General features: G+C 37.9%; 1 protein-coding gene across 30 annotated transcripts in view; it reads right to left on the reverse strand.

Annotated features, from left to right (window-relative positions):
• DLG2 (discs large MAGUK scaffold protein 2) overlaps positions 1 to 26,225 on the reverse strand; it is a 984,854-nt gene that overhangs the window by 310,003 nt on the left and 648,626 nt on the right. For all 30 annotated transcript variants that reach the window (XM_036384308.2, XM_036384333.2, XM_036384316.2 and 27 more), the window contains one exon: positions 12,223 to 12,347. In XM_036384308.2, the coding sequence (XP_036240201.1) occupies positions 12,223 to 12,347 (125 nt within the window). The remainder of the gene's footprint in view (positions 1 to 12,222; positions 12,348 to 26,225) is intronic.

Raw genomic sequence — 26,225 nt, forward strand, 5'->3', positions numbered from 1 at the left:
TCCAACATCATCTCAGAAAAACACTTTCATTGCCTGTTTCCATCACTGAAACTGTTGCACTTTGTATAATGTAATGCTGTCTTTAAATTGCAGTCTTAGTATCCCATTCCTAAATTCTAAATCAGCTCCTCACCCGGGAAGCATCCTCAATAGCAAGATGGCAGAAATTCTGCCTGCTGACTTGATGAAATCTTTTTACATACCTTAGGGAAATTTACAAGACTACATAGCAACAGGCCAGGGCATGATGACTTTAAACAGAAAAAGGGTAGATTTAGACTAGATATTGAGAAGACCCTTTGGAAATACCCTTTACTGTAAGGAAGTGAGGTGCAGGTTGCCCAGAGAAGGTGAGGATGCCCCACACCCCTGGAAGTGTTCAAGTTCCAGGGTTGATTGGAGCTCTGACTAACTTGGTCTAGTGAAGGTGTCCCTGTCCATGCAGGGGGGTTGGAACTAGAGGGTTTTTGGACCTTCCAACCCAAACCATTCAATGATTCTATTTGATGAACTCTAAAAACCATAGTAATGTATGCAGGTCCATGTGTAAGATTGCTGTTGAGCAATCCTCAGGGCATCCATAAAGAGGAGACCCCGGTCCACAGTCTACCTGGCTTTCAAAGCACCACACTCACTGCAAGGTTGCTCTGGCCCAAGTAACATTTACTTGTCTTTGAGGAAGTGAAAGACCCTTGAGAGGAAAAAAAAAACCACACTGATTTCACAGCCCCTCCAGTTTAGTGGTCTGACTAGTCCTCTGGAAGCTGGAGCCTCACATTCCCCAGAGAGAGGACAGTGAATGCAGGTTCCCCCCAAAGGTGATTTTTGCCACTACTTTTTTGAATGAAGGCAGCCCTGATTTGCTCTTTTCCTTTGGCACTTAAAAGCCATTTGGACTTCATTTTGTACCAAAAAATGTTTGCTCAGCTTCAGTATAATATTCTTAAGTCTTCTTAGACCTGGAATTTGAAGATAGCAAAATTTATGCAGTGATGCAGCCCAACACTCCATTAAAAAATGATCATAAGGGCAACAGAGACTTAAGAAATAGGTTATTTAAATTACTATAAGCCAAGTAAAGAAACAGTGTAATTTAAATATGTTGACACATGCACTGAAAACTTTTAAAAATGTACTGCTGCCAAATGCACTAAGTATTAGTATTTTAATTTACTGACTAAAAAAAAAAAAACACTTGGTAAAGAGATTCAAGGCAATTTTTGTAGGAATGAATTTCTTACCAAAATGTCAAAACTAATACCATTCAATGAGCATTCATATAATTTAAGAAACTTCAGCTTCAAATAATAATATTTCTTATGAAAATGATTATAATAATAGTGTCCCACTATTGATTTCTAAATCAATATTAATTTTGAAATTTGGTACAATATTGACTTGGTATTATTTCAAATCTACTCATAAAGGCAGAATGCAAGATGATCAATAATATTCAGGTGCTAAAAATGTCAGTATATTCTAAATGAGCTCTAAATGTAATCCTCTAAGTCCTCACCACTGCAAAAAAAACCAAAAAAAAAACAACCCATGCAGATAAAATGTCTCATATATCTATTTGATGGCTGAGCCAACAACACTAAAAAGAAGTACCATTCTTTCTGTGTCTAATAAAAATCCAAGAGGTTAAAAATGTTTCACATACAAGCTCCATGCAGCACAAGGAGAGAAGCAAAAGCCCACCCACTGATGCCTCCCAGAAGAGCTGCATCTCCTAATGCACACTTTGAGCATGGGGAGTAGTTATTAACTGATGGTAGCTCATCTTGCAGGGTGTAGCTATATGGGCTTGAGGGGAGGAGCACCTGACACCCATTCAATTTGCACACAGACTCAAGCATAAACTTCTAGAATAAAACTCAAGTTTAAGTACATCTACAGCAGGAGGACCTCTTCTTTCATCATTTATTTTCCTTTATCACAAACATCCTGAAAGCAGAATGATACCCTGTCAGTGCATAATGAGTTTGGAGGTACAGATGTTCTAAATTATTTATAATGAAATTATTTTCTGTGCCATCAAGCTCTCAGTTATTGCTTGGCCAGAATAACTCAAGGCAAATTAACTCTCTTGCTAGGTAAGCCACACCTGTGGTAATTTGGTACAGAGTTTATGATCTTACACTTCCCACATTATTCATTTTAAAATGTCCTCTGCATAATTAGCATCCTCTTCAAACAGAGTTTGGGACTCCACTTCACAAACATACATCCAGGTAAAGCTGCTGGGTTGGAAGTGAACCAGACACACAAGTATAAAAGACAAATCAAAATAATTGTCCAAACATAGAAGAAAATTTTGCACTTTGCAGATCTGATTCCCACCACAACTTACTGGAAATGAAGCACAACTTTACAAAAAGCAAAAGATTTTCAGCAGTGCAGGACAGACACAGGCACAAGGAGACTGAGACCAGCAGCTCCACCAGGTAATGCCTGCAGACACTGCCCAGCCAGCAGCCCCAGCCAGCCCACAACTGAGTTTAAATGTCTGTGTTCCATGGTGAGTTCATGGCAGCAAGGGGATGGCTGAGGAAGCAGACAGGGAAGCATGGGCAGGACAAGGCAGGAAGGGGAGGGGGCATGCAAAGGGTGGGCAGGATGCTGAGACTGGTAGGGGATCCATAAGCATTCTCTTAAATGCGCTCAAACTTGTATCAAATTTTCTTTATTAACCTCTTGCAAGATCTATAGGAACTAATGTTTACTTTTTCTATTCCCCTCTCCCAAAATATTGCCCCACCCTGCATTTCTTCTCTTCTATATTTCTCATCCAGCTCAATCCTCAGTTTTGATTAGCTCTTACCACATTTTTCCATTCCTCTGTCCGTTCTCTAACTCCCAAGTTATCCTCAGTCTCTCTGTGTCTCGTCTCCTGCCAGTGCCATGAACGATGCTTTCCTTCAGCAACTACTCCTACTAGCAGCCGAGTGCTGGAGCTCCCAGTACATCCAGCCCTGCTGCTGGCTCGGCTGGATCCGGGCAGCTCTGGCAGCCTCTAATGGTGGCCAGAAGAAAAATTGCTGCTCCCAGGACAAGGACTCATATCTGCCCGTCAACAGCTGAGGCCGGAGTGGAACACTGGAGAGGTGAAGGATGAGCAGAAGGAGGTGTAGGTAGCTGTGGGGTGTTGTGAGAGGACGGTGTTGGGATAAAGGAAAGGGAAAGAAAACAAATCTCTGTAAAGCCTAGGATGAATGAGGGCATCAGGAAGCAGCCAAACTCCTCCCAGCTGCAGGGCTGCTTGGCAGGTATGGAAGCGCCGCAGGCCAGGCGCTGTAGGTGTGGTGGAGGGCAGGGACAGCTCTGGCTCTGCAGCCCTGACTTACCCTTGGAGCCCGTGGTCCGGCTGTCCCCAGTGCCACGGGGACTGCAGGGCCCAGAGCCCGGGGAATGGCAGCGCTCTGCGCCAGGCTGTGGCGTGTCCAGACAGGGCACAGCCGAGGTGCTGACCTAGGACCAAGGTGTGCTTCGCCTGCTGAAGGCACTGAACTGCTCAGCTGTTCCTCAATCCAAGTTAAAATCCTCCCAGCTGACACCAGCAGAGTCTGCAGTGCGTTCAGGTTTGTGCAGGAAAACCAGTTACAACAGATAACCCAGGAGGCAATCCCAGGTTCAGGATTTTTATAAGTGCTTTTCATCTGGGGCTCTCAAAGGGCTTTGCAAATATGAACTCGTTTTAGCTTCACAACAACCCCCGTGAGGCAAAGATAATGATCACTGTACCCATTTTACAAATGGGGAAACTTGAGCACAAAAGAAGAAAAGTGTTACCAAAGATCAGGCCCAGCAAGTTGAGCACAAAACGAGCAGCACTGTGCTTGCACCGACAAGCAGAAAACCCTCCCTCCTGCTTAGATGTGATTGGAATAGCATAGATGCAGCCTTAAAACAAATGGAGGAGGAGAAAACACGTTGTTCAAGTTCAGTAAGAACCTCCACCAGTTTCAGAGCATCAGTACCATTAGGTTGCACACAACACAGCTGCAACTCAGAGTAGAGTGCAAAAAGGTACCTCACAGAGAAAACACCAAGCTGGTTGGTTGTGTTGCTATCATTTGGAGTAACACACAGGCTGGCATGATGTAAGCAGTACAAAGTTTTCCTACATCTTGCAAATTTGACACTGAAACTCCAATATCCTGGGGCACCCTTGCTCTAACAGCTGCAGTAAAAGTGCAGTAAGGAATGTAACAATGATGATGTACTGTCAGAAAATATGTCTTGGTTAAAGTCTCAAAGTCCAAATTCTTTATGCAAACCACAGCCAGGAGTGTTGACAGAGTATGAACTGTCTCACCACGTACTAGTGGTTTTGGCTGTCAGAAACAAAATGTTGACCAAGTTTTTTCTTAGAATATTTAAAATTAGATATTTGCTGCTTAAAAGGAACTCATTTTTTTTATGGTCACTCAAGTCAGTTTATTTTTTCATCTAAAATATTATTTTCAGGTTTCATGAAAATGGAAAGAAATGAAAAATTCAATAGCACCCTAGAGTGTTACACCTGTTGAGTACAGGAAGAGATGTGAAATATTTTTTCCTTGACTAATACTAGAGTCCACAGAAAGCTGATGATTTCTAAGGTATGCAACCACAGAAAGCTTCTTCCAGATGAATTGTCACTGAGCTATTTAAACTCATAACTGCAGTATTAGTGCAAACATGTTGATGAAATAATCACTTGGATTTGGCTGCATGATGCTGTTCTGCTACTTACTGCAGCACTCTGGGGAAACTGTAATTCAGGCAGGATGGGTAATGAAAGAACTCTTTGGAGAGAGACCTGTTAACCAGTTCAGTACCACTCCATGGAATTTCCAGTACAATGGGCATTACATAAACTAGAGTCCTAGTACCATGTTAATTTGCTTAAGTGTTAGTCACAAGCAGTGGAATTCAATTAGTGGAAAACAGCTCAGAAATGTACAGGGGAAGGTACTGATGCTTTGTGCTACAAAAGAAAACTTCTGTAAAAATGTCCATCACCGATGTCTGTAAAGAGTCTATAAAATTCATCAGTTTCAAATACCACAATCCAGAGAGGTACCTTTTATTACTCATTAACTTCTATTCTCTTTGCCGGACAATTCAGCTGTTAAAACATAGTAGTTTCACTTTCTTTGTATCTCATAAAAGGATTTTTACAGCCTACCCCCCTATTTTCAAAATAGGAAAAGCATAATATAAATAACGATAAATAATACAGTATAAACCAATTCAGAGACACACTGGGGATCTGCAATACTGAAGAAAGAATGCAAAATTCACATAGGAAAATGAGAGAAAGAAGGATTCAGCCAACCAAAAATGAAGTGGTGGAAAGAACAGAGAACAAAATTACATGGTCCAATATTCCATGGATGATAAGACATATAAGTTGTTAACTTAAAACGTGAGCTACGGTAAGATGTGTTCAACTTTGAAAATAACGTATGAAAATCAGATTTGCATTTTGTGACCTGCCTTTTTCATGTAGATTGCCCGTGGTAATTACGTTTTTTTTTTCAATTCCATGGTAGCTCAAAAAAGATACAGCTACACAGACAAACAGAGGTAATAAGATCAAATTTCCTAACACAAACCAGGACAGAGTGAACAGTCAATATTTCATGATCAAATTTATGACTGTCTGCAAAGCAAGCATGTTTTGCCTAATAGGGTGAATGCCTCTTTATTAACTTACTGCTAAATTATGTACTGAACTAATAGCATTGTCAAAGGCCTGTAAACAGTGCAGATATGAATCAGTGTTTTGTGGCAGCACCGTAATTATAACAACATCCTGAACAAGCCATGTGCCCTTGCAACGCGCATAGACCTGGTACTGATAGGCTTAGCACAAGATCAGAACTTAACAGGGACTTAGGCAGCTAATCACAAAGCAGACACACTTCTGTTTTCATATATAAGGATGGTGGAATAAAGCCAGTTCCCCAGCTGTAGTAGAGGCACATGACACACTTGTAAAGAACATGATCTCTCCTGGGAAGGGCTCTTCACATTAATCTGAAAAGGCCTCATAGCATCATTCTCAATTCAGTTTTTAGCAAGCAATCTAGAGCTACAAGTGGACACCAATTGGCAACAACTGTGTGCCTGCTGCTGGAAAGATCTGGGCTTCAGATGTTTTTCAATACCAGTTTTCAAGCTTTGAATTAATAGCATGAAATCACAATTTTTCCTCTCTGCTTCATTTTAGTGAAACCCAGACTTATTTTAAAATTTTGATCAGAGCACAATCTTTTTTTCACCCCCCCCCGACAAATATCCATGAGAAAGGGTCTTCAGAGTTCCTCAGCTGCTACACATAGCTACCTAAATTTATAATCTTTGACATTTCACAGGGGCTTAGTTGACAACTGAAGAGAATACCAATCTAATTTGTTTAGAGCCTTTGCTGGTAGGCATTTAACTGAAGCCTTTAAGGCACAGAAACATGAGAGAAGGAATCACTACTCTATTCCAAGCTTTCTCCCTGATTTACTGGATGACTGAAGGCAAGTTATTTTGCTTCTTGTCTCCTGCCATTAGCACTTGTGTAATGTTCCTTTCCTCACACCAAGTCACTTTGAGAGCTGAGGGCAGGAGGGAAATCCAATGGGGAAAACTGGCAGGGTGATGGTAGGGCAACACAGCATGCCTAAAAAATGCTGCAGTTTTACAACACAAAATCTCCTAGCAGTCAGTAGTTAAAGAAAAGGAAAGATACATTAACTAATGGAAGAAGATCAATGCACAGCCTTAGAACATTTTAACCTATGATTCAGCTAGCTGGGGCTACCAGTGCTGTTTCTGATTAGTCTGCCAAAGGTAACTCTCAGTTGATCTGATTTTTCTCAACCTGTTGAAGTTCTCCTTAGAAATGTCCATGCTTTTAAGGAAAAAACAATTGATAGGTTCACAAATGGGAAGAGATTGGAAATCAGTTTCCTAGAAGAAAGAATGAAGGAAACAGCCACAGCTTCGGGGCAGCTAACCAGGGCAATGTGCATCCTCCCAGGCACAGCCAATTTTCTTCCCTTGGACTCAGCTCTCGTATCAATCCTCTTTCCTCTTGAGTACATCTCAGGCTTAAATACCAAAATAACCTCTGGTTCAACATTAACCCTTGAAAGTCAAGCTCAAGACTGTCCAAATCTACCTCACAGTCCCCCTCATTAATATTCTGTCTCATATGCAATAACTGACTTTATTATCATTGGCTCAGTAAGATTCCTGTGACCAAGTCATTGGTATAAAATGTAAGATTTGAATTCTTGTTCTATACAAGATGGTTTTATTTACTTTTTTAGATCCTAAGACCTTTTAAAACTCTCATTTTCAAACTTGTCTTTTCAAGAAGGAAAAGTGCATTGTTGATAGCAATACATAAGAAACTCATCTGACCCTCTCATTCCTGTAGAGCAGGAAAGCTTTTTGAGAAAGCTAGCTCTACCATAAAATCAAATTTAGACTGCAAGAAACTATAATCAGCAAGACTGATTCTTGACTCAGAATAGTTTTGATTTATGATTGCTAAAAATGTATTAATATTTGTGAGTCTGTGCTCTTTTAAACTTGATCATAATTGAAAGCTTTGCGTCATTCTTTAAGTCGTTTTCTTCCCCCCAGTAAAGTTCTGCCATTAACCTGTGCTTCTCGTTCAAAAAGCTGATCCCTCTTGTTTTCACAGAAAGATTAATGGGTTTATATGTGTTGCCTTTTAGAAGCCAGAGGTTCACTTATGATCGATAATCCAAAAGAAGTAACTACTGAATATTATACACTGAAGTTCTTTGCTTTATGTAGGCAAATGAAACAAACACTGTTTTTTTTTTCTCTGACACAAATGCAAATAAAACAAAAAAGGCACTGAGCCGTAAGTACTGGAATTCTCTTTCTTCCAGAGAAGAAAAGTCCAAATTCAGAGCTTCTTTATTAAAAAGTAGATGTTTGCCCATGGACAACCAACATTAATGAGAGAGAAGAGGAAGTTTTTATGCATCAAAAGTCTTAAAGATCAAACTGTTGAGGCAAATTCTCCTTCAACTCAGTGGGAATGACTGCTACTTTCAGAGAGTTTATATTCTCTGTCTATCCCTGGCTTGAAACTCCAATCTTCAGAGAAACATGGCATGAAGCATTCAGAGAAAAAAATAATCTCCATTTAGTTCCAAGGTTGTTATAGTCCCATCTAGCTAAAGAATTAAATCTAAAGTTGTTCTTAAAATTCCATCAAATTATATATTTTATATTATTTACTACATATTAACTTATACTATATCCACAGCTTTACTCTGCAAGATGAAACAATAGCGTACTGATCTAAATGTCTTCTAAAATCTGAGTTGTCCAGTGTGATGGTTCTTACACTGGTTCTACAAGCCAGGGAATTTCAGGGAAAGAAGTACATAAACATATCCATTAGTACGTGGGGAGAACACTGGAGGGGGTGCTGGTCACCCCTGTCTGGTCACCAGCAATAGGAAATGAGGAAAAGGAACAAAGCTGCTCTGGGGAAATTCAGACTAGATATGAGGAAAAGATTCTCTCCTCAGAGCATGGTCCATCCCTGGAAGAGGCTTCCTAGTGAAATGGTTGTGGCACCACACCTGACAGAGCTCAAGGAGCATCTGGACAATGCCGTCAGTTACATGGTTTAGTTTTAGTAGTAGTCCTGAAGTAAGCAGGGAGTTGGACTCAATTATCTTATGGGTCCCTTTCAACTTGACATGTCCTGTGGTTCTGTGCACCCCTGATTTTTGGAAGTTTAAGAAGTCTCTCAAAAATGGGCATTTTTTATGAAGATGAGTGAAGTGGCTGATAATTATTGCTATTTTTAAGCAGAGATATGGGTCATGAAGTGATACAAACCTGTACTATGCATCGCACCTACTGTCAATAAAAGGAATAAAAGGTTTTCCTCCATTAAAGGAAAACCCTGGGAATTTAATCACCTTTGTTTCAGTCTCACACTCAGGTTTTATTCACAAGAGTAATATGCAGATTTGGAGAACAATTCAGGTTGGAAGGGACCTTTGGAGGTCATTTAGTCCCATCTCCTGCCCAAAGCAGGACCAATTTGAAAGTTCAATCATATAGCTTAGGAATTTATCCAGACGAATTTTGAACCTCTTGGAGAAGAAAGATTCCATAATCTCATGGAATCACAAGTTACATTAAAGAGATTTTTTCTTTTATCCTCAAGACACAACTGGAATTTTCCTTATTGCAACATGTGACTGTTGTTTCCAGTCCTTTCTTTGTGCATCTCTGCTCACCTTGATGCTGGTCTTCGGTGCTGCCAGAGCACACTGCTGGCTGAGGCCACATTTAAGAATCACAGTGTCATTTAAGTTGGAAAGCACCTCTTGAGAGCCCATTGTCAAACCCTCTTCGCTGAAGCAAGTTTACTTGCTTCAAGTTGTCCAGGAAAATTTAGTTTAGTCAAGTTTTAAATATCTCCAAGGATGTACACCCTACAACTTCTCCATTACCTGTGTCCATCAACCCTTAGCATAAAAAAAGAGTTTCCTGATGATAAGAGGAAATTTCGTGTGCTTGTTGTCCATTGCTTCTTGCCCTGTCACTGGACACTAGTGATAAAAGTCTGGCTTCTTTATCTTCACTCCCTCCCATCAGGTGTTAATCCTGATATTTATATACTTATACATCTACCACAGAAAAGTTATGCCTTCCCTGGTGTACTAGGCTGCATTTGCTTTTGTTGGACTTCGGTGAAACTTCAGCTGACCTACTCCTCCCCTGTCAACCCATGCATTCATGTAAAATATTCCCAAGGTTCTGGAGCATGAAGTAAATTTCTTACAGGTTGCTTTCACAGTCTTACTGTTTGAAGAGCTTCACTCAGCTAAGTTAGATCAAAGGGACATCATGTAAAATGCAGTGGAAGTGATTTTACAGCCTTTTATGATTAAAACCAGACAGCAGATATAGAAGCCAGTTCAGACAGCCCACATTGCTATATAATGTAGATTATCTGCAGGCAGAATGTGAAAGAAAAGTAGACAAAAAAGGTATATATTTTTTCAGTCAATAAACACCAATCTCCCATTATCAGGTAATTAAAAATTGGGCTTTTGCTAAGAAACCTATGTTATCACTACCCTTAGTAATTGTTTTTGCATGTTGTTAAGCTTTTGTTCCTATAGAGTGGCCCTAGCTGATAAACTCTCTCATTAATTTATGAAAAATTAATTATTGTGTAAGTCAGTGAAGATTGTCCCAGGATATGGCCCTTCCGTGGCATGTCAGTAATGACCACTGATAACTACATTTTCAGGTGTTCCTAAAAAAGTGACAGAATTGTGACTTTGCAGCAAAGTGAAACCCATCTGCGAGATAAAGCAAGGAAAGGAGGAATCTTCCTAAAATCTGAGAGTAGGAAGAATGCCCATACCAAATATATGTTTGAAACATTATATAGCTCTTAGTAATAAGATAATTATACTTGTACTGCTAAACTTTTATTACAAAACACAAAGTTTGCCACATCTAATCTTAAAAAGGATTAATGAATTGCCTTAGTATGCTACTTTTTGTGGGTTTAGAAGGTCTTTCCAAGATGTTTACAACACAGAAATAATCATGAGTAAAATCTACAGTAGTTATTTAATACAGGGATGAGTTATGAAATATTTGATTTTTTACAAAGATAGCAGAATACTGCAATTGCTTCTGTCTTCTTAATAGCTTAAACTAAAAAAGTTTTCATATGTAATTAAAAATTCTACTAAAAAGATACCATTGTTTTTTGCAAGGAATTCTTTTTTTTAGTAGAAAGGCAGTTTCAAGTTTAAGACCCCTTTTATGTTGTTCATCATGTCTATTTATATAGCATGATTTCCAAACATTGCTGTTTCTTCATGCTGTGTTTTCCATGAAGCTCATCTGGCCCAATGCAGACATTTACAGTACAGATCAATACAGCTGGACTAGGCAAAGAAACTCCTTTTTATTTGAGTCACTAATGAAAATGTAGGCTCTTTTATTCTTCTCTTCTATTTTAGGCATTGGCTTTAGAATGAAATGAATCACAACCTAGAAATGCTTAGGTTTTTCTTGAGACTAGCTTAGGAGTAGATAGCTGCATTTTAGTCATAAGTTACACGATTAGTCCCATTCCTTTTACCTGCAATCTTAGTTAAAACAAAATTCTTCAGGCACTGCCAACCACCATGACTCCTCATCACTATCATAGTAAAAAAAAAAAAAATTTCCAAAGTCAAATTATTACTGTAGCATAAGAAATATCTCAAACTTGCTCATTAAACTGGACAATTCCCCTTACTTTTAGCTTTGAATTAAAGGAAAAGGCTTCAGGAAAAATGCTGTTACCATCTGGTACATTTTATGAATTTTAGACCATCTGTTTTTTGCAAAGGCTCTCAGAGCTGATTTCAGTGCTGAGACCATGAAAGCGTCAACATTTTATCCCAAGTTTTTCCAGTTAAATTGGCTTTTTTGGAGCATTAGCAGGCTGCACAACCAACAGTAAGATGGCAGCTTCTTTGATAGATGGAAGCCTTTCTGCATTTGGTCCATAAGGAAAGACCATTACAAGCACTACCATGGTTCCCCTTGTTTAAGAGAGATGCTGTCATGTATTTGAGAACCCCATCAAGGGATCTGTATGTTTGTTTCACGCTCTAAAGCAACAGACCACTCTGGAGATGACTCAGAACATACAGCAGAGCCATCACATCCTCATGGAACAAAATAATGTTTGGAAACAGCAGTAAACACATCTCACTACTGCAGCCAAATAACAGGAAGCATCTACAAACAGCTATGATTATTTAGAAATGGCTTTGTTGTTTGGGAAGTCTTGATAGCTTAATGTATAAGACCAATGTGTAGTTCTTGAGCCATGAACACACAAAGGCCAGGCTTCGAGAAGAGTTGCATGCTGATATTCAGGTTTCCTCCTGCTGCCCCCATCTCACCTTTTGCACTAAAGTAAATACCTGCTACTAAGAAGGAGGTGGCACCATCAAGCGTTCTCTATAATACAGGATTTAACTTCCCTTATTCAGTTGCTCTAAGCTCCTTCAGTCAGCTGTCTTAGCAGAAAGGAGACTCCAGTCATGTCATTTGCTTCCCCTGACCCCATGAAAGATCCAGTTGGCATGTGGCTCCCAGAGAACAATTATAATAATTACACATTTTGTTTCCAAACACATGTAATAAGTTTGTTTTTACCTCAGTCTTCCATCCTCTGCTGCAGCTCCTCCTGGTATAATCTTAGTAATGAATATCCCAGGATCATCCCCAATGTGTGGGTTATCTGTTCCACCAGCAATACTGAACCCCAGGCCAGAATTTCCCTGGAAAAATAATAAAAAGTAAATCCATCACTCAGATGCTAGATTTCTGCAGAATTCATTTGCATTGCATGGAAAAGGAACCTTGCTTCTTAAAGAAAGCACACTATTTGGCAACTCCGTACTTGAATCCAGGTGACTCAGTCTGAAAAAATTAATTGTCAGTTAAAGAACAGAGGCTGTGAACAGAAAGATTTCCTGGAGCTAATGACAGAGTTAATGGATACTCCTACAGAAACAGGATTTGACCTAAATTTGTTTTCAAAAGCAGTCACATAAATTAGCATCTGAACTCCAATATTAATTCATCCAAGTCAATGAGAGCTAGAGGCGAAAAACATTTCAGAGCTTTGAAAAAAGACTTTCAAAATGACTGTCATTTATAAACAGAAACAGTGAAAAACATCTAACTCTGAAGTATTTTATTTTACTAGTTTCTGTTGAAGACTGACATGCTTCAAAAACAAACAAAAAAAATCCACAAAACAAGAGTACTTCTTTCATCCTACTGATCTGCTAGGACAAAATTTTTGAAAGACATTTTAAGACTCTACTCAATAATCTCACTTATTGTTTATACTATTTGTGAGAATATCATGAAAGATAAATAGATATGTACACACATACATGCTCTTGCAAATTAAGTCACTGTTTTTCACACACATTTCAAAACCACAATTCTAATTCTTTTTTGGAAGTATATATTAGTAATGGTTTTCTATATAAGTCAACCTTAAGTACATGTTTTGTTTTTTCTCTGTGTGAATTAATTTTTTTTCCCAAAGTATTCTTTCTTATTTATAGAAAGGCAGATACAAGTTTAAGAAGCTGTGATGCATAGGGAATGTCATAAAATTCAATGCAATACGTGCTTCTTTCTTTAAGGGCCTCTCAGCCAAAAGTATTTTCAGTTAGGTATTTAGACGTATCACAGTGATATAACTACAAACATATTGCAGAATATGTACCACAAATGAAGTCTATTTAGGGCACTAAAATACTTTTCTTTCATTACCTTCTCAGACTATTGGGAGTTTGTTTCTTTTACTGCTGCTTGTGATCACGTATCTAGTTCTGTTCTAGTGAGGAAAGTTATTAATAAGAATGGCAGCTCCATACATTTTTTCTCTAAATAATTTAAATCAAATGTCACTTCTGCATTTTTCAACTGTACTTCAATGCAGTCAATGTGATGCATTTTGTGTGTGAAAGCCTACATGTTGCCTGCTTGCAGCATGTCAGATTCTGAATGCTGTTATCAGTATTCTGCATTCACAAGAGATGCAGTTCTCATTACCCAAGAGATGAACACGCAATGTGCAGCTCTGCTGTCAGCATATAATTGTGAACTAATTTATAATCCAAGGAAATGGGTTTAGGACTGCACATATTGCAACACTTCTCAGCCAGCTATAACGTGGAAATCATTACAGTACTGAAACACTCTGTATATATTTTCTGTAGTTAGCAAACACCTCCAGGCCAGCATTATAAATCTTTGATTTAATCTCTCTTTCATCATTAGGATCATCTCGGATTCAGACTGTTCTCCCAATATTTTAACACGTACCTAATTATACAGCACATTTACAGTTACATGCACTCTCTAAATACTTTAGGAGTGTTTTCCTGAAATCCTTTCTATATGATAAATTAATGATTAAGCTAACTGTCAAGTACAAAAGAAGAAAAGACTACTTATACGTACTTCAGGAAACCTGGAACAAAATCCCTAAACATTAGTAAAACAAAGGGCAAATTTCTAGAAATTTTGAGCAATACCCGTTTTGCAATCAAAACCCCCAACAAATCTCTAAAAATAAAATTGTTGTATTTATTATTAACTGCAAAGAGATTATTTTTGACAGGAAAAGGCAAAGAGGAGGGTAACAAGGACAAATCTGGGCATAAATATTAGCACAAGACACAAACAGCAACACCACAATTTTAAAAAAATCTATCTGAAGAGCTTTAAAAAACTATTAAAGTTTGCCTGTTATGTGGGGTGTGCTTCATTGTTACAGTTCAACACATAAAATGCACTTGATATTTTAGGAGGAAATAATTTCTGCACTCTTTTCCTTCTACTGTATCTTTTTCCATTAACATTTGAGAGCTAAAAAATGCTACAGCAATGCTGGCTGTAAGCAGTGATGTGGTAACACTGCTGCACACTTCTCAGGAGAATTACTGCTATTCTTGACATTTATCCATAAATGTGCATCTGTTATACTGCAAGTTCTGATTCTGCCCCTTAGGAGCAGCCTTTTAAAAGCACACGGTAGCACTCCTCACTGGCACTTCTGTATCCAGAAAATTTCAAGCAATTATTCTGGCTGCAGTCCTTGACTTGATCAACAGGATCTACAAGCTGTCAGGCACAAGCTGCCCTGACAAATAGGTACATCCCTGCAAGGCTTTACTGCACCAGAAACTCGCTGCAAAAGTTAAGAGCAATTACACTTCTTTTCCCCCTCTACAGTTTATGAAGGGTCTGCCTTGCCTACATGGAAAAATCTTTGTACCTCAGATCAAAGCCAACAAGGCTAAAAGCAAAGCTACAATCACTCATGGCTTTTTGAGAGCCTTGGTTTGAAAAATAATGCAGCAGGAACATTCTGGTTAAAAGTGACCGTATTTTAGTTCTGAGCAGCAATACTGACACACAGATCTCTCCTCGGGCTTCTCTCCATGCTGTGCATTCATGCAGGTTCTCCAGCATATTGTTGCTCTACTAAAATCTCATTGCCCTTGTCAAGCTGTAATTCCAAGTTCCAGTAAGTACTGTTTACTACTGCAATGCTTCCTGAACATTTCCACAAGGCTTGGTTCCCCACCCTTTAGTTTTTGCACCTCCTTTGTCCCCATTCCAGAAAAAAAAAAAGTGTGGTAATTATCTTCACAGCTTTTCTTGGCGTATCTGTCTCCCTCCCATTTCATGTGAACCAATGAAAATGCCATCCCGCAGCCCAAAACAACAACTGAACCATCACTTAGCCAGGGCATTTTCCAAGGTGGAACACTCATGCTTTCTCTCATGCTGATTCATGTTTGGGAGTGGCTCCCCGTAAATATCAAGTTAATTCACTGTACTCTTTCTACTCCAAACCTTACATCCCTTGGATGCTTACAAAGCAAGTTAAAAATGAGCTCAGAGGCCTGGTAACAATGCAGATAAATACTTAATGAGAACTAATAACAGCTGATAGAGAAAAGTCTTCCTCTTTTGGAATACTCCACTGATACTTCTTAATTGAGATTCATATTTAGGCCTTAATATGTTTGCCTGTTTTATTTCAGGATCCTTCAGCAGAAGAAATCTATGCAAAAATCTCAACACTTCAACAACTTGTTGAAGTTTCAACTTCCCAATACTTTAACAAGTTGTGAAGAACAAGCCTCAGACCTATAAACTTTTAATGGTATTGCTCAAACATCCTTATTAGCATGCGCAAATGTATATATATATATATATATATACACACACACATACATATTTTTGTGATTCTATATAAGGGTTCATATCCAAATTATTTTGTGTTCAATTATTATTAGCTAAATTATCTCTGTACCTAAACCTTTCCATCTCTTTGTCCAAGCTCTCGATTTCTACTACTATAAAAATCCCATATAACTAGTTACTGACTATACGAGGAAGATTTGCATAAAATTGCACAGCAATAGATGGATGAATGTACTTTTTAATTGTTAGTTTAGTTTCTTACTACCTACCCCACCTTTTGTAGCAAGGCTCCAGCCATGCACTCAGACTGAAAAAAAGCTTAGCATAGCACAACATGCCCAGTTTGGTTTAAACAAAATATTGCCTGAGTTTCCTCCTATTCATGCTGGATATCTCATGCTTCTCAGGGATTTACCACCAAGCTCAAATTTGTCTCTTGGCTCAGCTTTACTTTTCAAACACAGAAAATTAGGTCAAACTACCACATCAAAACCATTTCTTGCAGCCCAGCCCCTGAGGCCGCCTTCCTGCTCTCCTGTGAAGGGAAGGTCAGCACTTCATCTTGAGGTTTATTACACCTGCCTGCCTCCTTTACGACTTTCTCAAATAGGGCTTTGCATGCCACAAGGACCATCTGAATTCTTTATAGCTCAGCCTGGGCAGAGAAGAGGCCTGGCTGTATTTCTTCTGGCCCTGGGGTGGCAGACAACCTCCGCCAGCCATACCGCCTGACTGCAGAGGACTGTGTTACACCTTCTCCCAGCACCGAAACACAACACTTGGGGACGGAAGAAGATGACAGATTATTCATATGCCAGGGAAAGAAAATAAAACGTGTAAGTTGTGGCTAGTTTGAATCTCTTCCCTCAAGACTGTTATACTTACAAATAAGGATCACAAAAATAAATAAGAACCCCCGGCAGGGACAGGTTTTGGATAGCTAGAAGGCCTTGAGACCTATCCTTCTTCTTGCTCAGCCTTCCATCTTGTGTTCTCCCATTACGCACCTCTATGAGCAGCCATATATCAGGCTGCAACTTCATTAGGCTTCAGCCTTTTTATTTTGTCAGTAGTTGACAGAAGTGCTCCACATTCTTCTGTAGGAACAGAGTTTAGCTGACATCAAGAGCTACTGAAGTTATTTTCACCATGATATTACAGTTCAGCATGGATGATAGCCTTCACTACAATTCTACAAATTATTTTGTCCTTATTGTGTCTCATTTGTCTCTTTTTTTTCTGCTCAAGAAAGTTTGACTAAGAATGATGTAAAGCCACTCAGTCTTTAACAAAATCATGGAAGAATGTAAGTCCAGAAGGAGAAAGAATATCAGAAATGCATATCAAAAGCAGACTGAGTACTTCTCTGAAAAAGGGATTGTATTTTACAACACAAGTGATTTGTATTTTACCATATCAAGCAGGCTTACCACAGTCACATGGAAATTGTTCTCCATTTTAATTTCTTTTAAATTCTAATCAATAAGGTGACATCAGAACTCACATAGATGCTTTTTGAATGATTTTTTGATTACTTCAGTGCCCCTATAACATTTTCTCAGAATCTTCTGAACTGATATGATTTTGAAAATCTCTAGCATTCAAGTAAGAAAAAAAAAAATTGAACATCACAGAATTCACTTAACTTTTGCTGCAACCTCACCCTGACACAGCATACCAGGAAGCCATCAGAGTTTCAGAGTCCATCAGTGAGTCACTGAAAAGTCTAAGACAGAGGGAGTAATTGGATTTCCTAAAATGTTTTCTAGAGGTTGAAAGCTGTTTCAGGTGACAACACATAATCACAAAGCCTCTATTACTTAAATAATCTTTTGATTTTGGTGTTTAATTTTGGTTTTTTCCCCCCACTGGTTTAAGGGATTTTTTTTTCCTATACACTTCCTACGTCTACTCTGGTGTTCACAACCAAATTTCTGAAATACTTTTCTTTTACAGATGACTTAAAAGTATGAGTTGCTGCCTAAACTTGCAGGTTTGGTCAGAGCAAGTTTAGTCAAGAGAATGCTCATACAATGATAGCCCACTCATTCCTAGATTCCTAAAAACATTTTTTTAAATTGTCTTCCATTGTTACAATTGTTAAACACCCTATCAACTTTGTTAATGGTGCTCCTTAAAAAGTTATGTGTTGCATATTGTAACGGGAATTATCCTTCAGATTTTCAAGAGTACTCATGATCTGTAGGTTCAGAAAATCCTAACCTTTCCTGAGCCTAAGCAATGTTGGTTTTATCTTGTTTATGCAAAATTTCAAAATACTTAAATACAAAGATAAGTTACATCCTGTGAAGGCAGTGTAGGCTTGGCATTCGTTACAGGTGAGACACTTTCATTTCTGCTTAAGTGAAGTCATAGCTTTCTTTTTAAAAGTAAAATATGGAACCAAAACTTGTTTTTTTGCAGATATTCCAAAGAGTTAGCTGAAATACTCAGCAAATTTTTATTATGTCCAAAATTAACCTCTCACAGAGTACTTTTTAATAACAAAAGCTGTTTTATAAAACACCAGTATCTGAATCTTTGCTAAGGTTGTTACCATCTTTGGCTTTGGGTTCCTGTTTCAGGATACTTCTGTTTCAGATGAAAAAGACAAAACCATCTCCCATGAGACAAAATAACAACCAAAACAAAAAAAAAACAACAAACCCCTAAAGCTTCGTCCAAAAATTCACATTCACTCTTGTTCTACAAGATCAGGTTTCTCCAAGAAGTACTTGACAGCATGAGAAAGTGAAAGCTGAGAATGAGACTGAGAATGAGAAACTTAGAAAACTGTGTGGAATTAGCTTTTTTGGAAAGAGATAGGAGAAAAAATACCAAATGCTGTGGGCAAGCAGAGTGAATCAAGTAACATAGTCTACAAATGAGACAAAAGATTGACAACTCCATCCATAACTGGCATGGGGGATTAGATACAGACCAGGATTTGCTGCTGCTCTGAAACAGTGTGTGAGAAACTTTCTCTTTTTCTCTGTATTAAAGCAGATAAGGTTACCTAGTTCAGCACCTAAGATGCTTATAAGGAGGAACCACCTCTAGATATACCAAGCTAAAAAAGGATGATCGTGTGAGACTGCTGTAAAGATCTGAGTACTTCTGCAGACTTTATTCAGTAAGATTTTTCTCCACAAAGTACTTCTTACCTAAAAAATACAGCTCTCCTTTATTCACCTGATAGTGAACCTATACAGGTTTTTTTTTCCTACTTTTCACTAAGCCATGCTTAGATTAACCTCACATAATATAGTGGGGGTGTTACCTGTCACTCAAAAATGCCCAGTTCAACAGCACACTGCCACATTTGCAAACAACAGCTTAACACATTTGTCCTGGACAATGTGTGTATTATATTTACCATCTGTAAGAGCTGTGGCAGTTATCTTCTGTTTATTGGGCAGTTTTCTTTATCTCTTCCATAAATCAATCCTCCCTTCAGGGAGACATCTGCTATTAATGGGCTATTGAGAGTCACTGCATAATTGATAAAAATTACAGTATCCCATTGTGAGATGCTCCGCCCAGAAAGAAAAGGCAAGCTTTCCTAACTCGTTATAATCTGAGATTTTCAGACACCAAAACAGCCTTTCCACTAGATTCCCAAAAGAACAGCTACCTTTTCCACTAGATCTTCAGAAGAAAACTACACCCTTCTACAAGATCACTGCTTCAACAGAACCACACCTACCACTCCAAGAAGACTACAACCACCATTTCAATTAGACTGCTACCAACATCCTGACCCACAGGGTGTCAGGTCATATTCTGACTCTGTCAGTGTTGTTTTGTATTACTGCATTGCTTATTTTATTTTTTATTTTCTTTCCTAATAAAAAAACTGTTATTCCTGCTCCCATATCTTTGTCTGAGAGCCCCCCTTAATTTCAAATTTAAAACAATTTGCAAGGAGGAGGTTTACAGTTTCCAGTTCAGGGGAGGTTCCTGCCTTCCTTAGCAAACACCTGTCTTTTCAAACCTGGACAACATTAATGCTTCATCCCACTGAAGCAAATAGGTGAATTTATAATATGCAATGTAATTTCATCCAATTCAGGATTTTGATAGAAAATGTTTGTTAAACCCACCTACTCAAGGGACTATGATCTTTAAGACAGGATTCTGCTCTGCAATTCTTTCACAATCTGGCATTTATACTAGCATTGGTTTTTATGTTCTGAAGAAAGAGTGATACACACTAAATAACCAAACCATTTTCTGCCACACAGTGCCTGACTTTTTTGCTATCTCCCACTCTATAACACTAATCCTGACACATCTAGTTCTGCCTTTTGACTTCAATCATTCCACCAATGTTTTCAGGTATTTGCACATGCTGTACTGTATTGTACTTCTCCTCTCCAGTGTTTTGTCCAAAGCCCCAGTTTCAAAAGCCTAAACATCAAAGCTGCATTAATGTCTCATTCAGAGAACAAGAACATTTGCATATTTACCAGAGTGCTGTTGAACTCTTTTTTACTTTCAAATCTACTCAAGAGTAACATAATTCATGAAATTCTCACTTCTCCCACATACACTGGCACACTCCCTAGAGTCAGTGTTTTGAGACTCCACAGTTATATCATGTTCCATATGGTACAGATTTTCATCTCTCACGATGCCATTTGTTTTCAAGCCCCTTATCAGGTTCAGCACATTCATTACAAAACCACAATACACTTGACTACAACTGCTTCATATGCTTACTCTCACTTGATAGCTGTAGAGTGATATTGTTCTCTCAATGCTGCACAGACCAAGTATGGTATTCAAAAAATACATATTTAAAAAAATTATCCAAGGGATTTTACTTTTCATAATACACATGAAATCTATAACACCGTAAAAGAGCATATCCAGACAAGGAAAGAAACCACTTCCAAAGTGAAGCAACTCATGAAAAAGTGATAGTGTGTCCTCTGCTTCTACACAGATTGAAGCAAAAGAATAGATGTGAATTCTCTCCAGGTTGGGTTTTCACTATTTTAACTCTATTAAGCTCATATTAACAGCCTCTGAGCTGTAACAGACACGTATGCCTAGTTTTTTTCTTCAATGTGTTTCTTGTCCTACTTCAGTGGTATCTGTTAGAATTGTCTTTTCTAGCATTATGGAACCATATGACCTTGCCTGTTCTACCTCAGAGAAGTGGGGCAACATATGGCCTCTTAAAGTTGGCTTCAGTGATAGCAAACAAATGTCACAAAAAGCAGTCTGATGAGTATGTGAAAAGTTGCATGAGAGAAAACAAAATATTCAAAATTTTTTATCACAAAAGTGGAGCAGGGAAACGCTGGTCCTGGGGAGTGAAAAGTTTCACTTCAGTTGGGGGCAAAAAAAAAGGATAGAAATATATATGTCTATCTTTCTTTGTCATGTGATGTCACTCCACGCTAGAGTGACAGGCTAGCTGTAGAATTCTTGTCAGCCAGACCTGAGAGCTTTCTGAACTCCCAGGGTTACACAATAGAAAATGAAATAGTCAGACCAAGGCAAGGAAAGCACTCACTAAGTGATAATAGCAACTTGACATAAGGAGGGTGGGAAAGAACAGGAGATAGAGTAAAACACTAAAAAGACTTGAAAGAACAGCAAAGCTTTTTCAAGTAGCAAGCTACTTATAAAATTTTGAAAGGATCATCACTGAAACTTTCACAATGCAATTATCTGCAAAAACTGAGGAAATTAGGACTGGAGAAATTAATGTTTAAATGGAACTCTAAGACAGAAGTAGACAGTCACATCTTGTACAAGGACTTAGGGAACAGAAACCTGATTTTATGGAAGCCATGGAAACCAACAGGGTTTCAGCACACAGTGGTAGCAATTAAAAGGAAAGAAGAAAACTCCTACTGCTGACTTCAGTCCCTCTCTCATGATGACACCTCTCATCCCCTTTTGCAACAATTCAGCACTATGAAAACATCATTGGATGTCTTGAGATTATGTGGAAACTCCTTGGTTAAACCTGTTTGTAGCTTTAAGTCTTTGTGTTGAAAAACTACTGCATGCCTAAATGGGTTTATTTTGACAGATTGCTGGATCACTACAGCATTGCTGTGCAAAGCACTTAAGGGAATTTGAGACCCCTGAAGTATCACAAGTGCTGGAATAAACCCAAGTTCTTAGTTACTGTCTAAGCTATTGCTCTTTTCCATTTGACTGTCATATTCACGGATGTGAAATGAGTGTATTTAGTTGTTCTTGCAGTTTGATTGGTGGTTTTTCTTTAGCATCTTAATGTATTTCAACAATTTTTTGGGTTGTATTTCTTTACTGGAATAGATATATGCCTAATCATTAAGGTTAAAACTCTGAAATATTTACATCCATTTTAAGATTTGGATATTTTCTTTCCAACTCTTATTTAATCTTGCATCAAAGCAAATGCATGAGTAAAACTCCTCATTCACTGCCTTATTCAAAATCACGATCTTCAGGGCATGTAAACTGGAATAAAAAAGTAAACTATTAATGAACTAAAAGGCCCCTAGGGCTTAGAAGTTCAAGCACAAATCCTAGAGGCAAATAACTGAGTATTCTTGCTGTTGCACCACTTACCTTTCCAACACTGCACTACTCCAGTGGCTAAGCATGCAGAGCTTAGCATTGCCTTCTCTTTTAATATAAAATAAAGCAAGATTTTGAACACATTTCATATGTTGAATAACACTCAAGAATTCTCTTTCAGGCATTTCCCATGATGCTCAATTATAGATTTTATTGAGAAGAAATACAAAGAAGGATAAATAAAATGCAATTCATTCATTTCAACAGACACACATCTAAATATAATTTTAATATTTCTGTGGTGACCTATTTTGTTGTAACATTTCATTTCAGTGCCCATTTTTTTCCTTATTCTTAGTAAACCTGACTGTGACCCTGAGCAATCTAAAGCAGCTTCAAAGCTGTCTGTTTCTGAGAAAGAGCTTGGACAAGATGACCTCCACAGAATGCTTCCAAACTGAATTATTCTCTGCTTCTACAAAACACAGGAGTCAAAAATATGAAATATGTTTCAAAATCTGCTGCCAGCCTAGGAATAGTTCAGACATTAAAAACTTCCCTTCTTAATTTTATCTTAACAATAACATGATACTGAAATGTTTTGTGTGTATATATATGTCTCCACAGAAATTAATTTTACAAGATTTATAGCTGTACATTCTTAAGGTGCAGAGACTTTTTCAACATGATCTCTGTAAATGTCAGATGAAACTCATGGCTGAAACTGCACCTTGTGTAACTTTGTGAAAGTTCTTTGGAACTAAACAAACCAATTTTGTCAAATAAGAAATGCAGTCCTTTTGGGGGAAAGAAGTGCAGAGGACTCTTTTACCAGGTATATGTTTGCCAAAGTTGGGTAAAACATTCCTTAGGCAATACTTTCTTTCTAGAAATCATTTGAGATAAGATTCTCTGTTCCTTTACCTACATCATTTGTCAAATGTTTGGTCATGTTCTCTATGCACTGAGTACATATATAAACCAGTAGACACAATGATGTGCAACAGTTCTGGACTACCATACCCCAAAGCAGTCATCTAATAACATACAATATCAGATTTTTTTGTTGTTGGAAATTCAAAGGAATTTTAAAGTTCCCATGTCCTACTTCTTATAAGTGTCATGGTAATGAATCATATTGAGTCATATTAAAATACCTAGGATAAGGTAATAGCAATTTTCAAGTTTAGTAACATTATTTTAAAGGTATTTGTCAGTGCTTCACTGGTAGAGAATAACCAGTCTTGTGATTCATGGAAAAAAAGAAAGTCCTTTCCTCTCCAGCTGTACAGATGCCACTTTTTCCTTTTTGGAAGTGGAAGGAATGCGGGCTGGGAAAGAGACAGAAGCTGAGCCAACTTTCATACCAGAAGAAGGGAGGTTAGACTAGAAATCTCCAATGCACACTTTTTAAGAAGAAAGGTAAAAGTCAACAAAGACATTTTCACTCCATCTCAGACTCTCCATGTAAAGACCACAGTCAGAGATGCCTCTGGGTCAAACACAGATGTGGCTCATTCACAGATAAGTGTATTTAAGAAAAGTAACAAGTTTGGTGAGCAGAATTTTCAAAAGAATAAACCTATTCCTATTGATGTCTGATAAAAATGCCATCTATTTCAAAAGAAAAAGGTAAACACTTTTTGAAAATCCAGTCTTTTATCTTAGTTCCTAACACTTCAGATCTAGTTCCCTTAGGATTGGCTGTATTGTTTTTGTCACTAAAGACCCACTTTGTTGGTTCATTTTAGGAGTAACAACTATCAGAAATAAAACTGAGGTTTCTGTTATTGGCAGCATGAAAAAACCATGAAAGCCCAGCTTCTACTGTGTTCCCGGAACATATTCCACATATTACCCAGACATTCAACTAACAATGCAAACTAAAACCTAGAAAAAATAATGCTTCAGGAAAGGAAAAGAACTATGTGACTCTGTGAGTATACTTCAGCAATATGAATGGGTTTGAAATTTTAGTCATAAAATAGTCACAGAAAATAAGCAGTATGTTCCTGATACTATAGCCTCTCATGCTAACTTTTCAACAACATTGGAAAAATCTAAAGAAGAAAGCAATTTCAGCTCAAAAGAAAATTATTACTGACTCAGTATTTGTAAGTATCCCTAGCAGTGCAGTGAAGCTTTCCCTCTTTGTTTTACTCATGAACATGCATATTAACTATTGCTACTTCAAGACTTGTTAATTCCCATGTCCTCCTCCTATAAGAGAGGGAGTTCTCATATCCCCTTCAGAACCAAGGAATTGTACTGGGTTTTGAGGCACGGCACTGAATACTACCAGAAGCTAAAACCTTAAGGAATAAAACCCCTCAAATTCTGATTTTAACATCAGCAGAATAGATGGAGCTGCAAAAACAAGGAAAGAATCTTATCTTCCTTTGGATGATTGTGGGTTTTTTGTACAAAATAGGTGTAATCTTTTTTACCTCTCTTTTAAAACATGTTCAGTAGAACATTTTCAATTAGGGTAAGTGTGTCACACACCCTCTCTCTATACTGTATAGAAGGAGACACTTCTGCATTGCAATTCATCAATATGCAAATTGGCACAAGTCAAAATGTTTCAGATACATTTATGAGTTGCAATCAACCTTCATTTAACAGTTTCTCAGTTCTGGCATGCAATTTGTGCTCTGAAATGAGAGAGAAAATTGAGGTAAGAAAGGGTTTTAAAAAGCAAGAAAGAGAGAATGAGATCAGAATAACCAGCAGGTCGGTGATGAGGAACTCATCTCTGCTGCAAAACCTGAACCAAACTACTGCTCTGAACAGGCACCACTGGGGTTTACATTTCAAAGGAATGCCCTAATCACTAGGGACACTATCTCTGATCTAATGAATATATAATTGCATATTCAAATGGAACAGGTCCAACAGGAGAAAGACACACCTGAGCAAAAGTAGGCATTCATCATGGACAAATCCTTGTTACAGATCAGGCAGAGGAGGCATGTCAATCCCATTTTCCCATACCCTGGATAAGTATTCTTATGACTGTGAATGCTCTTCCTTCCACTCGACATATTTCTCCCAAGAAAACTTGTGAAAGAGAAAATTTCTTCCAGAGTGAAGTAGAGGTAAAAAAAAAAAGATACCTCAAAAAAGTTGGTGATGAACATTCTGCATTCAGCTCTTACCCTGCCATCTGTTATGTACAGCCAAAGGTGGAAACAATTAGGAGAAACTGCCAGTGCATTGGCTTGTTTTTCTCAAGATTCCTCCTGGAAATTCACTACAGAGATAATAGGTATTGTCCCAAAATATTTAACACCAGGAATCTGTATTATTTGCATAAACAGGTATTAAATATTTATTTTCTTTTGTTTTTAGGTTTGTTTAAAATCCTATTCAAAGCACAAGCAGGGTCATTTTAAACATTAAGCATCTCCCCATTCCAATGATATGAATGAATATAATCTAAAATTAAACATACATTAATTCATATGCCTTTTCCACAGTACATTGTCATTACACTTTGTAATATCCACAACCTAGGTTCAGTGTCAGAATTTTATTTTACATGCCTAAGTATACTTGTACAAATCTACTACTAATAATGGCCATCTCCTTAAAAAGCAAAGGAGGGGACTGAATTTTCCAGCTGAAATAAGATTTGTCATTAAAATTCTACAGCTAGAAAATAAATTACACATTGTCATTGCAATGTAAGCTACTTCTTCACAAATATATACAAAGGGTAGAAATCCATCAAAGAAAAATGTAAGCATCATGTCGTTTTTTAGTATCTATTAAGGCTTTTCATTGTCTCCCAAGGGTCATCCAACAACAAAAAAAAATCCATGCAGAAGTTAAAGATGGACTTTTTTATTGAGAAACTCATGGGATACATGTAATCAAAAGAATCTCACCAA

Source organism: Molothrus ater, chromosome 2 (genome assembly GCF_012460135.2).
Source record: "Molothrus ater isolate BHLD 08-10-18 breed brown headed cowbird chromosome 2, BPBGC_Mater_1.1, whole genome shotgun sequence".
NCBI lineage: Eukaryota > Metazoa > Chordata > Aves > Passeriformes > Icteridae > Molothrus > Molothrus ater.